This window comes from Agelaius phoeniceus, chromosome 3 (genome assembly GCF_051311805.1).
Source record: "Agelaius phoeniceus isolate bAgePho1 chromosome 3, bAgePho1.hap1, whole genome shotgun sequence".
NCBI classification, from domain to species: Eukaryota; Metazoa; Chordata; class Aves; order Passeriformes; family Icteridae; genus Agelaius; species Agelaius phoeniceus.
The window spans coordinates 95,780,443-95,793,316 of NC_135267.1; the positions used below are offsets into that span (position 1 = coordinate 95,780,443).

The 12,874-nt window shown below is 40.1% G+C and overlaps 1 protein-coding gene across 9 annotated transcripts in view; it reads right to left on the reverse strand.

Annotated features, from left to right (window-relative positions):
• Positions 1–11,659, reverse strand: part of USH2A (usherin) — a 373,658-nt gene extending 361,999 nt beyond the window's left edge. For 7 of the 9 annotated variants that reach the window (XR_013181496.1, XM_077175909.1, XM_077175907.1 and 4 more), the window contains exons 1-3: positions 11,431–11,659; positions 10,274–10,953; positions 4,930–5,095 (exon numbers count right to left, since the gene is read on the reverse strand). Coding sequence is in view for 7 of the 9 variants with exons in the window: in XM_077175909.1 (XP_077032024.1) it covers positions 4,930–5,095; positions 10,274–10,758 (651 nt within the window). In the remaining 2 variants the exon portion in view is untranslated. Of the gene's footprint in view, positions 1–4,929; positions 5,096–10,273; positions 10,954–11,430 lie in introns of those variants that run through there. The other 2 variants (XM_077175908.1, XM_077175914.1) reach the window with 2 other exon arrangements.
• Between the last annotated feature and the right edge of the window lie 1,215 nt (positions 11,660–12,874).

Below are 12,874 nucleotides of genomic sequence, written 5' to 3' on the forward strand. Positions count from 1 at the left end.
ACAGTTATGATGTAAAGCGGTCTCATTAAATCATAAGTACTTTAACCTTTTCTTGAAAGAACTGGAAGATTTAAAGATTTATAAAGAAATTTTGCCTAAACTAGGAAATGACTCATATTTGACATGTATTGAAATGATAATGCTGATTTCAATAGGCACTCTAAGAGCATTTTCCTCCCAGGAGAGTAATTCAGTCACGGTTACCTCTCTGCATTTAGATTTTAAACTTACTTTCCAAAGCTTTTAATGTGCTATAGTCTGCCAAAACATGGCAGAGTTACATAGATATGATCAGGCAAAATAAAGGCTAGCAAAAAGAGTATTTTTATAATTTCAGACACTAAATATGAAACAAAAACATCAATCTGACATGTTCTCAAAGAATCTCCTGTTTCAGCAGCCTCATCTGTATCTGCAAATTCATGTTTTAACTCCACTCTTATTAATTGGTTAAATAAATTCTAAAGTATCAAACAGAAAGTGAAATACTCTTAACAGTGAAACTGAAAAAGAAAATACACAATGGTGCTGCTGTTAGTAAGTGTAATAAATCTGATATTGGTTTCACTTTGCAGAGATATATGGTACACAATTGACCTTAATTATGCTCAATTTTTTAATTCTTTAGAAGTTAAGATTTTAAGAAGCCAATTTTTCTGAGGTTTCACTTCAGTTCATATCAGATTCTTTTAAGTTAAGGCTATATATATCTTTTACTCCAGTGTGTACCTTCAGAGTTTTTGCTAACATATACCTAAAACTATATCCTTAAAAATATCATTAAATCAAGATCAAACACACAGTAGGAACCTAAAACTTTCAGAAGCCTGAAAGACTTGATCCTCATCAACTGAAAACAACTAGAACAGTAGAAAATTTTGTAGAGGAGTTTCAAGTTCACTACTTTGCATTTTGTAATAGCAATTTCATTTCAAGCCACTTCCCTCAGTCTTTTTGGTCATGCCATTCTTCCTGTAAAACATCTTTCTGTTCCCTTTCTGATTATGTCTATTACCAGCTGCTATGATAGGAATTCTTAATATTTCTGCCAAGATCATTAACAAAAATAAAACACAAGGCTGGTCCAAGGACTAATTCTCAAATAATTCAATTGGTTTTGTGCCTGCCCCCTCCCCAGGATTATAAGCAAGTTCCTCTGAGCAGTATCTATTGCAATCCTTCCCATGAGCATTCCCTTTGACCCTACAACTTCTCATAGGTTGTCACATCAATGCTAAACTCAACTCCAGATAGACAAAATCTGACACATTTACTTTGCCTGAAAATCAGCTTTCTCATCAAAAAAAAAAAGCTAAGAGGCTAGACAGTGATGAGCTATCTATAGGAAATCCACACTGCATTTTATCCCCTTTTTCATTTAGATCCACATCTTTATCTATTTTTTCAAAGATCATTTCTAAATCCTCATACGCCACTGCGTCAAGACATAGGTCTGCATTACCAAGATCCTTTTTCTTTCCTCTGTGGCTGGGGTGGAGGTAATTTTTTTTTCACAACACCCCAATGCTGTGTTTCAAATCTAGGGGTAAAGCAGCATTCAGAACACATCAGTATTTCAGTTGTTGCCCAAGAGAGCTTGCCCAATGTCAAGCCCTTCTCTTTTCCCAGTTGAACTTCTCATCCCACCTCAGCAGTAAGCCAGGGCTGGACCAAGAAACTGGGCAGGGGGACAGCTAGGACAAAAAGATATTCCTTACTCTATAGCCTCATTCTCAGCAATAAACACTAGGGTAGAAGAAGAAATGTGAGGTGATAGGAATTTTACTTCCAAGATGGCCTGCTGCTAAGAAATTGGTTGGGCAGTGGTCTGCTTGTGGGAGGTGGGGAGTGATTGCCTTTATATCATTTGCTCCTCTCCCAGCCCCTTTCTTTAATGAGTTTTTCTCACTTTTGCTATTTCTGTTGTCTCCCCTGTTCCACTAGTAGGGGTGAGGAGGGCCCAGGTGCTTGGCTGCTCGCTGGCATCAACATGACACCTTTCCCAAACAGAAGCATTATAGCTCCATCTCTGACTGGTAGCTTTGCATAGAATGTCTCTTTGTCAAAGGATTTTGTGTGCCAGTTCTTCCAGAATTTTTGGACAAAGACCATCTGTTTGCAGCAGCATGTACACAATCAGCTTGCATATTCATGTTTCTACTCTTTATGATCACTTTTGTTTCCATACATTAATTTCTGCTACCCTGATTGGTTTTGCTCTGTGACTCCTGAAAACAGAACCAAGGTATTTTTTTATTTTGAGGGTCTTACTCAAATCATCCTTAATCTCAAGCACACTCTGACTGTACTCAGGTCATGCCTTCTTACACAAAAAAAAAATTGTAAGAATTTTTTACCATTTGACAGTCTAATTAATATCAACCACTTTCGAGTTTTATTTCTATCCTACACAGCATTCTCTGTGAATCCGCATCCCCATTCCCCAGTTCTCACACACTTTGCCCTCTCTAACTGCAGGGGTACTTATTCACACAGACAAGCCTGGGCAGTACATAACCATATTTTTTTTCCTTTAAGGACAAAAATTTCTCTTAATTCTATTTTATCAATTTTAAAAAACTTCCAGGCTTTTTTTCCGTTCCATGTCTGGACCCCAAAGTTTACCTTGTTTCATAAAAGTAGTTGCATGTGTTTGTTCTCTTTGAAACCCAAAAGTGTTCCTAGAGAACCAAAGAACTGTTTATTCTTCTGTTTCATCTGACTCTAGTTATGAATGCTCAACATTATTCTTGAGACCTACACCTCTGTAACGCCCTCATTACTTAACAAAGCTGGTATCCCCAGACTTTCTGCTTCAGCAACTGCTCAATGAAGAAACCCTTCAAGCAGAACACACAGGAATGTTCAGGCCCTGCTCCTGTTAGCAGAACTTAAATTTCCCAGCCTGGAAAATAAGTCTCTGCAATGACACAGTTCTTAACAGTAGTTCCCTCTAACAAATTACATATCTAAATACAAACCCAAGGACTTAAATTCCTAGATTACCTCAGCAGAATTAATTTACTAGCCTTCTCTTCCCCTAGAATTATTTTATTCCAAAGAAATTATTTTCAGTCTGTGCTATCCTTTCTTCTTTCCTTCCCTCTTATCATTTAATTACTATTTGGTGCTATTCCACCATTTAGCTTTCATTTTTATCATTCCTGAATAGGCATATGCTCTTACACCTGAATTCCAAACATATCTGCCATCCCACCATGTTTTTTCTCTTTCTAAATTCAGTTTCACATCTGTAACCAATACTTCACATTCCTTTGTCATGGTGTCTGTTGCCTAGCATCTGGGTGTATGAGACACAGACACTTCCAGATGGAAGTTACTTTGCATACTTTTGTATGGTCTTGCTCATGTTGTCATTGTCCATTATGGGGAAAAAAAATGAAAAAATGCTTTTGGTCCCCTGCTAAAAAACAAACAAACAAATCAACCAACCAACCTTTGCCTAAAGTTTGATGGCCAGGCCAAGGGCTGGCCAGATCAGCCAGATCAGGCTGCAGCCACTATCATCTTTAATGGCGAGTTGCATCCTACAATAGCACCAAGCACAGGAAGGCTCTACCCGAGCTCAGAAACTCTGAAAAGGCATTAAGCCTGCAGTTTCTTTAAGGGTCTAGAAGCTATATTTCTTTACTCCTGCTATGAGTTGAACGTCTTTCTACAGAGAAACAAAGGACCAAATTCCACAGGGTGCTTCACATTCCTTTGTAATGCAGTTCAAGATCTGTGTGTGTATTTAACCAGCCCTTTCACTTTCACTTGGCTGTGCCAGGCTTTAGCAGTTCCTGAGGTACAAAATGTGGCTGACAGCAACAGCAGTAATATAGCACCCTTGGAGTGCTTGAAGTGTAAAGTTCATTAGTTCTACCTTAAGGTCACTCTTTTAATCCAACAGCCAAAATCTTATTCACACTACCATGCTGTTATCCTGGAAAAAAGAAAACTGCAAAAAAATCAAGACGTCAGCTTAGATACTTCTTACAAGTGACAAGATCAGCACTAAAAATCCAAATCACAGTCAATACCTTTTAGCAAGTTTCAAGAAAGCAGCAAAACTATTCTTGATTGTGCTGTAGACCAAACGAAATTTAATAGAACGGATAAAGAAAATGAAGGAAGGAAAAGATAAACATTTCAATACCTGATAATTGTGCTCTATAATTATTAGTTGAACTTGGCTCACAAATAGAATTTACTAGGGTGTCTGTTGGGAATTACAAGACATGCAAATAACTGAATTTTAATTTCTTCTGTGTTTGTTTACTGATTTTTGTACATACAGTTTAAATTTTAACAAACTCAATTTTGCTTTATCCTCAGTGGATATTTGTACACTTATTAAAAAGTTATGTCAACAGAAGACTTTTAGAACACAGGGATTGTGCTCTGACTATTCTGAATCATATTTCTATAATAAGAGGTAATAGCTCTGTAACTTACTAGCTTGACTGATCTTGCACAAACTCACACATTTACTTATGTGCACTTTTACTTACGTAAGAAGTTTTTAAAATTAAATGGAACAGAACTCCATAACTTAAGTACATTAGCATGTATAGATGAGAATGGCATTCCCTTCTATAGGAAATAATCTGAGACCCAAGACTAATCAGTAATGTTACATATAAGTATCTAAAACATTAATGAAAGATTTTCTTCACCTCACACATTCATGTTTTTAAAGGTGAGATTTTTCGGTTTTGTACAGCCTGCTTGTTCAGAAGAATGGGCACAGCATTTCTTTCCAGTCCTAAATTAGCAAAATGCACTTTCAAATTAAGATCTTTACCTATGAGACTCAAGAGTTATCATTTACATCCCCCAATTTATCCTTTTATAATTATACAGTTATATTACTCTCACACAAACGTTGTATTTCAACAAATATTAAATCGTTTTTATTTTACTTACCTGCACACTAAGATGAATCCATTTCTTCACAAGAATTCTCCCCAGTGTCATTACTTTTATTGGTGGCTGCAAACCATTTACTGTGCGATAATAAAACATGGTCTCTTTCTCAGAGATTGTGAGTTTGAACACAGTCTGCCCATCAACAGCCTTTTCTATCACACACCTTTGGAAATAACCAAGAAAAACAACATAAGGTCAGAGGCACACACATATACACATCCTTGCCAAGGTGCTATCCTGTAAAGTGATGCTAACCAGGATGTATTAAAATAAACATTAAAAATACAGCTCTTGAGAAGATGCTCAGTGACAGTGAAAGTCACAAGATGTACTAAGTGTAAAAGAACTTTAGCAAAGATATTTTCTGTCTCAATCTGTGAAGGTTTTGGGTTGTGTTGGGGTTTTTGTTGGTTGTTTTTTGTGTTTTGCTTTGTTTATTCAGTGCTGGCAACCCCAGCTCATTTGGGGGTGAAAGAGAAGTCCAGTTTGCCTCCTCTCTTGAAGGTTCCATGACAGAAACCACAGTGAGTGTGCAAGTCTCTGCCACACTTTTCATACAAAGCTGTGCAACTTAGTACATCCCGTGGAGGCACTTTAATTTTCCTTAGTCTAACAAGGCAAATGCAATATAACCACAAAAAGCAGTACAAATTACATGCTTTGTTAATAAGTCTTCCATCTTTCCACCCAATCTGCACAGGTAAGGCAGCCATAACACCAGCTTACTCTGCACTCTCCCCTTTGCAATGTCTTTCTTTAACCTAAGAAACTAGACCAAGGCAATGAGGATATCCAGACACTTACTAGGAAATTTTTCCCCACAAAGAAGTCACATCAATAGCAAATACAATAATGTCATATAAGGTACAGAGAATACCATGCATAGCAAATTATTTTGCATTTCAAACTGCTGAAATGTTTTTGCCAATCCAATAACCATGATGTCAAGAGTCCTGAGAAAGCACAGGCTCCATATACTTGTGTAAAAAGTTTATATTTTATTAAAGCAATCATAAATACAAGAAAAAATTATAAAGTTCTATGCTTCCCACTTGAGCTGATTGAAAAACACATTTCTCAGTGGTACTGACCCCTGAAAAATCTAATATTTTAACAGTTACATCAGACTAAATTAGTGCATTAAGTCATAAGACGGAAGCATATAAAATTTGTATGAGATTAGTATTTACTTACCCATATTTCAGAGAAAAAAAACGAAACCAGAAAACCCTTACCTACTGATGTCTTCATCTACTCTGCATTTTTAAAAGAAAACTATCAAAAAGGCTGTTCTTTGATACTGCCACTAGTCACTAATTCACCTTTAATTCCAAGGAAAAATTAATTCCTGCTGTTACTATTCTAGCCTGCTGGAATGTTGTCAATGAAACACCTTGCAAAATGAAGACTTCTGTTTTCCCAACCTTACTAAAACCACATTTCTTAATAAATTGTCCACTGGTCTTTTCAATATTTTGTTTGCTTGTAAACATGCTAGTTTTGTTAGATAATAAATGTGAAGGAGGGCTCAGCTAAGTAGCAAAATATTTAGGAACTGGATTTACCCAGTTCCTGGATAAACAATAATTGGATAATCCAGGGTTTTGTTTATTTTACTTATCTAAAACAAACATCCCCACATTGTTTTTATCCCCAAAGGTGTCATGACTTTAAGAAGGGAAGCGACCTTGATGTGCATCACTTTGAAAACTGAAAGAACAAATGTGAATTGTGACTTACTAGTAAAAGAGGAAAATCAAGAGGGAAAAGAGAAGATAGGGAAGGAAAAAGAAAAAAGAAAAAATCCAAACTAGTCCTATCATAGGTGAAATAGTAAGAGGCATTACTTCTGACTCTGAGCTTGATTTTCCATTCCAGCCATGATTACAGAGAGAAGCCACTATTCTTTGTGAAGTCTTCAACTTCTGGTAACCTGCAGTCCCACAGAGCCAATACCTGACTACATACATCTCAGTGGTGGGGTTGGAGGGAAAAAAAAGCCAATACACAAATCCACTCAGTCAGCTTTCAAAGAGAAAAATATTCTAGAGAATCTAACATGGCTGCACTGGTGCTGCCCACACAATAACTGGAGCAAATGGGAACACCTGCACTGGTTCAAAATCAGATACCCCTTTCAGTCTAATTCCTAACATAAAACATCTGAATAGATAATAAGTAGTACCATATGGTTTTAGTACCTTAGATAAATAAAGTTTAAAAAAATCAATGTGCTACCCACTTCACAATCAGGCCATTCCTACTGATCGTTTTGCTTGTAAAAGATCTCAGTTCACTTCTTGACACCACCAGTATCTTCAGGGCATCTGAACTTGTTCCAGTTCACACTACATTGATATAAGCTGTCTGTAATGGTTACTCACATATGCAAAGCTTGTACCCATATTCTTATCCCATTCCATTGTGAAGGGCTATCATCATACAGTTTCCTACATTGAGCTAATGCTTACATACAGGCTACACACAGGCTTACTGAAGGCAATTATATTAACTGATGAGTACACACAGCAAGAGAGGAAGCATGAGGCTAGAATGCAACTCAGAGGCAAGAACTCTGCCCACTTACTGCCTAAAGGGAACGAAAATTTAAAGACTGGAGTACAAATGTCAGTGCTTTCTCACTCTTGTTTTTCTTCAATATTTCCAATATGCAGTGACTTAAAAGCATGCCTACAAATATTTCTACTAAACATCTTAGAAGAACATCAGGGCTTCAAATAAATCTGTAACATGACCTGACTCTCCTCTCTGTGTCAAAGTGTATTGTCTCCTAGATTCACATAGAAAACTTGGTATATGAAACTGATGAAGAAAATTCTTGGTGTCTCTGCTTATGTACAATCTTTAAAGGGCTTTCAGACTTGGATCCTCACATCACTCTCTCATTTCAGCCAGCACAGTAACTTCTAACAAAAATCCTGCTATTCTCTTACATGGGTACATGCCTAACTGAATGTCACAGGATGTAATGGGATACTGTACAGCAACACTCCTAGCTTCTTTCCTAAGCACACACTCTCACAGACAGACCATATAAAATTCAGCACAAAAACACATTAGTATGGCATGTCCAAAACACAGGGGCTATGCTGTACTTGACGTAAGAGCACTTTGCCAGTAAAAAAAAAACACCTTGTTAAACTTTCAATCATTCTTCTGGCAAAATGAGCAGCTCATTCTGGCTCATCTTCCTAATGCTTTGTGGGAAAATAAAGATTTTGTTAGAATGCATCCCACTTCTGTGAGGCTCCTCTGCTGTGATAATGGGGTTTAAAAGGTCTCACAAATGACATGTAACAGGGACAATTCCCCACCAGGGACTTCAAAATGTAGGACATCCAGTAAGTCAAACTTCATCTGCCAACCTGAAGGACTCACTAAAGCAATATAAGAAAAGAGAAAGCATCTTAGTCTGCTGGTAATTATTCTCTTTTGTAAGACGCCTTCTGAGTCAAGCTTCAATGGCTATTCATGTGCAACAACTGTTCCACCACAACTGGAGTTCAGTATTCCTTTTATGAAAAAAGAAAAATTAACACAATTCTTTCTGTGCCAGTGAAACAAAAGCACCTGGACAGTGGCATATCATCCTGACCACTGGAATAACTGCTGTCCATCTTCAGTTTTCAGGACTGGGCTTTACCATTGTCTTTCCTACATGTTGAATAGCAGCAAATCTCACACAGCATAAGAATGAAGTGATCTATTACAAAAATTGAATAAAAACATTTAAATTTTAAAGTGATCTATAAAACCCGCTGAACAGGAATATGTACACTGTGTAGTTATTAACACAGTAGCAATTGGAAGCTAATCTTTTGCACTAGTCCATGGCTTATCAGTCATCAATAGAGTCTGGTTTCTTCACAGCACTAAATCATTTGAAACTAAGGACATAACATTTCATTGTTTTAGGCTCCACGCATCAAAGCCTATCCCACTGACAAAAGACTTTCATAGATCTCACTCAACACATTGCTGCAACAGCTTGCTTGGAAATTAGCAGGATGCTTCTGCTTCAAGTTAGGCATGTGCTTTGATGAAGGAGACTCCAATGAGCCCACACGTGTGTGGACAGGAATTCATGGCATGGGAACACACCAGAAATGGACTCTCTGACATTCAAGATTCAACCAGTATATAGAAAACTACAGGCCAAAGCTCCAGGGATGCCTTTACACATACCACCAGCTGAAATTATTTAACTTCAGCACAGAAGTCCCTTTTGCTCTGCAGATATCATTTATTTCCACTCCATAACCACAAATTCTACAGTTAGGTCAAGTTTTTTAAGGTAATTACCACTGCATAAAACATACTATAATTTTAGATTATGATTTTAGATATTTCTATTTTTTTCTGATTACTTTGCTACCCTTAGACAAGTGACAATTTCACATCAGCATGCAAAATAAGTATCAAGAACACCTCAACAAAGCAGATCATTAGCTACCTTCTAAGAATACATTCTAAAATCACTTGTGGCATGTCGTCCAAAGGAAAAAACTATACTCTTTGTGCTTTATGTTAAAGAGACCTACACAATGAAGGTATGAAAGAGTAGGAGGCTCTGCATTTTGTGATAGATGACTGAACTTTTTTTGCAGGATCTGGGATACATTTTTCAAAAAGCAGGTTTTTCATTATAGTAAGGCCCAGTCAAGCTGAAAGGTCACTTCTAACAGCAGTATTTCCTGAAAATGCAACATGTAGGCAAACAGGAGAGGGAACATGTTTAGCCACTTCTATTTTGTGGGCACCTAGTGAAATTTCACTGGCAGTTTAAATAGTGGAATCATTTGTTAAAGCAGCAACGCAGTCTGCCAGTCAGGCAACATTCCCCAGATCCTTCAGGAACACTCTGACCTCTTTTTTATATGTCCAAAACCTACATTTTGGTGGCTTTCCGTGTTTGTTTTTAAGACAAACTTATGTTGGAGAAGTCCTAACATCTTAGATAATTTTTTTCCATCATGAAAGCAGCGACAACACAACCCTGTGAACACGTAATTTTCTAGCAGTTTTTAGAAGGAATGTGAATTGGAAACACAAATTTCTCTTTTTGAGAAATACATGCACATTATGTATGAATAGGTCCAAACACTGAAAGCCATTGGACTATCATCTGAGTCAATGCCATGAAACTGAAGCCAATTGTCTTGACATCTGGGAAGACCCCAACCTAAATACGGCTCTGTAAACGTCACAGTTTCCCACCACACCTTTTAAAAGTTTAAAGAGCTTGCTAATAATGACTGTGACTACAATGATCAATTTTTTTAAGAGCGCCAGGAAAGTAAACACCTTCAATACTACTTACATTACACCTTCTTGCTCAGGTTTCAACCATACAGTTAACGTAAATGAAGCTCCAAGCCTTGGAAGACGGGGAGTAGAGAAGCAATCCTTGTGATTATGAAAAATAAAACTGGAAGCATTGCTGGAGAACCCTGGATGCAAGTCTCTCTTGTCCTCTGTGATACAGGTACCAAGGCCTTCTGAAAGAAGTGGTTTGTAGGACGAAGGTGACGACCTATATGGGCATTCCTGAACACAAAACTTCTGAGTGCAGGATATAATACTTTGAACAGCTACTGAGCTATGACAAAAAGTACTTCGGTCTGGCAGCCCACAAGTGGCTTGAGTTGGCACGATTGACACATTCTTGAAAGCTCCCACATTTTCAAGCCTAGGGAAATGTCCCTGAGAGCTGACCAACACAAAGGAGTCATAATAAGTTAAGATTAATGTTTCAATAGCATGAAACAAGAAACGACATGTCAAGGAAAGAGCCCGGCAATTCATGTTTACAAAAAAGCTCCTCCTGATTAAAGCAAACGTAAATAAATAATGATGTCCATGTCGGTAGCAATGTCCTCAGGTGCTGTGCTTTAAGAGTTTATGTAGCGTTTCATCCTCAAAACGCCCATGCAAGGACTCAGTCACAAGGGGCATCTACGTCTTCTGGCCAGCGAACCACACGTGGGTGACAGCCGGGATCTGCAAACCACAGAAAACAGACACAGTCCGTAGGAGAAACCTGCTCTTTTGCACCAACAGAGGTGATGCCCGGCTAGTGATTTCAAGGGTTTGAATGTTTCGTCCACACTCCAGCCAGCAGGCCCACCTGCACACCCTTGCCGGCTAGCGCCGAGCCAAGACATGGGATTAGGCCGGCTCGAGGGCGCGCAGGCTCATGGCCGAGCGGAGTTTATCCCGGAACTGTCGCGTTACCTGGCTTTGTGTGTCACAGCAAGGAATACGGGACACGGCAGCAAACCGGGACACGCAACTTGGGCCTCTCAAAGTCTCTGCTGAGGGCTTCGGGCGAGTTGGCCGGACCTCACGCCTACAGCCCCCCGGCGCTTACCTGGGCCTCCCACGGCTCCCTGGCAGCTGCCACCCCCGCACCGCGCCATTCCCGAGGGACACCCCGGGGAGCCAGGAGCGCTGTTCCTACCGTCCCCCCGTGCTTACCCCGCCGCCCACCTCACGCCGGCTGCTCCTCTCAGCGCTCGGCAAAGCTGATTAAAACCACGTTCCCCATCTGTCCCGTGTGGAGCTTTTTCTAACAGCGAGCGCCAGCGCCGGAGCGCCCCGGGCCGGGGCAGCGGTGGCAGGGCTGATTTAGCGCTATTGCCCGGCCGGGAGCGGCGCGCAGCCAGCGGGGCCAGCGGAGCCCGGCGCTCCCCGCGGCGACGCCGCCGTCGCCCGGCAACGCCGCGGCCTTCCCCGCCCCGGGCCCCGCCGCGCGTTAAAGCGGCAGCGCCGCGCCCGGGCCGGAGGCAGCGCAGCGCCGGGACAGCGGCGATCCGCTGCACAGCCCCGGGCCGCCGCGCTGGGCTCGTTTTCCGCAGGAACACTGTGCCGCGGAGGAGCGTCCTCAGGCGCGTTTTCCCTGCATCCCGTTTCTCCCTTTGGTAGCGCTCTGCGCAGCGGGCACAAACGAGCTGCAAAGGTGTCGTCGGTGAGCTGGGCATGAGCTGCAGAGGGTTGTTTACGTGTGTTTCTGGACAGAGAAGCACTAATTAATACCTCCTCTGAGGATATAGGAAGCATCTTAAATTTTATCTGTACTGTGGAAGTTGCATGAGCTGCAACCTGGCTGGTATATTTCCCTACAGTTTTGTTGCTATTGCCTCCAGTAACTTGTCACCTTAGCATATTTGGACTTTTACTGGCTACATAACGACAAAATTCTTTGGCAGCATATACAACTGCTAAGAAATCATCCTCTGTCATAACTCTTAATGCATTTTAACAAGCCCTTCATCCCATATCAAACAAGCTCCTTGACCATTCCTGGAACATCTTTGCTTTAATACAGATCTTTTTCCTAAGGTCATAAAAGATAAATAGTAATTCCTGCTGAAGTGTTATCAGTCATTTTGCAGTGTTTTCATGTTCTGGTAGTCATTCAGCATCGTAGCTCTGTTGTCAGAATTACATGCCCTAAAGTATTCAAATGTAAAGAACTTTGTTTACCACAGAAGGGCCAGGGGGAAAACATTTGTCTGAGGCACAGTGCAAGAGCTCAGCCCATAAAGCATTTCTAGATAAATACAGTCAGACCACGTGCTACCACAGGACCATCGACAGTGCGACAGCCAGAGTTTTTCAACATCAAGAACAAATCAGGTCTTAGAGAACACACAGGAGGGAGGGCAGAAAATATGGTAATGAAATCCTAGATATTAGCTACCATCTCAGGACATCAAAGAATGGGAACAGGTATGAGTATGGAACATGCATCTAACAAAGGTAGGAGCTTACCAAGCAGTCAAAGACACCAGACCAGCTTGTGTGTACTTCTTGGCAGTTGAGAAATATTAATCAAGAAATAAATCAATAAGTAAAATCAAGTTTTGCTTACTCCCATCCCTTTCTAGCAGCCAGCAGGCTTGCTCCAAGAATCCTTGCT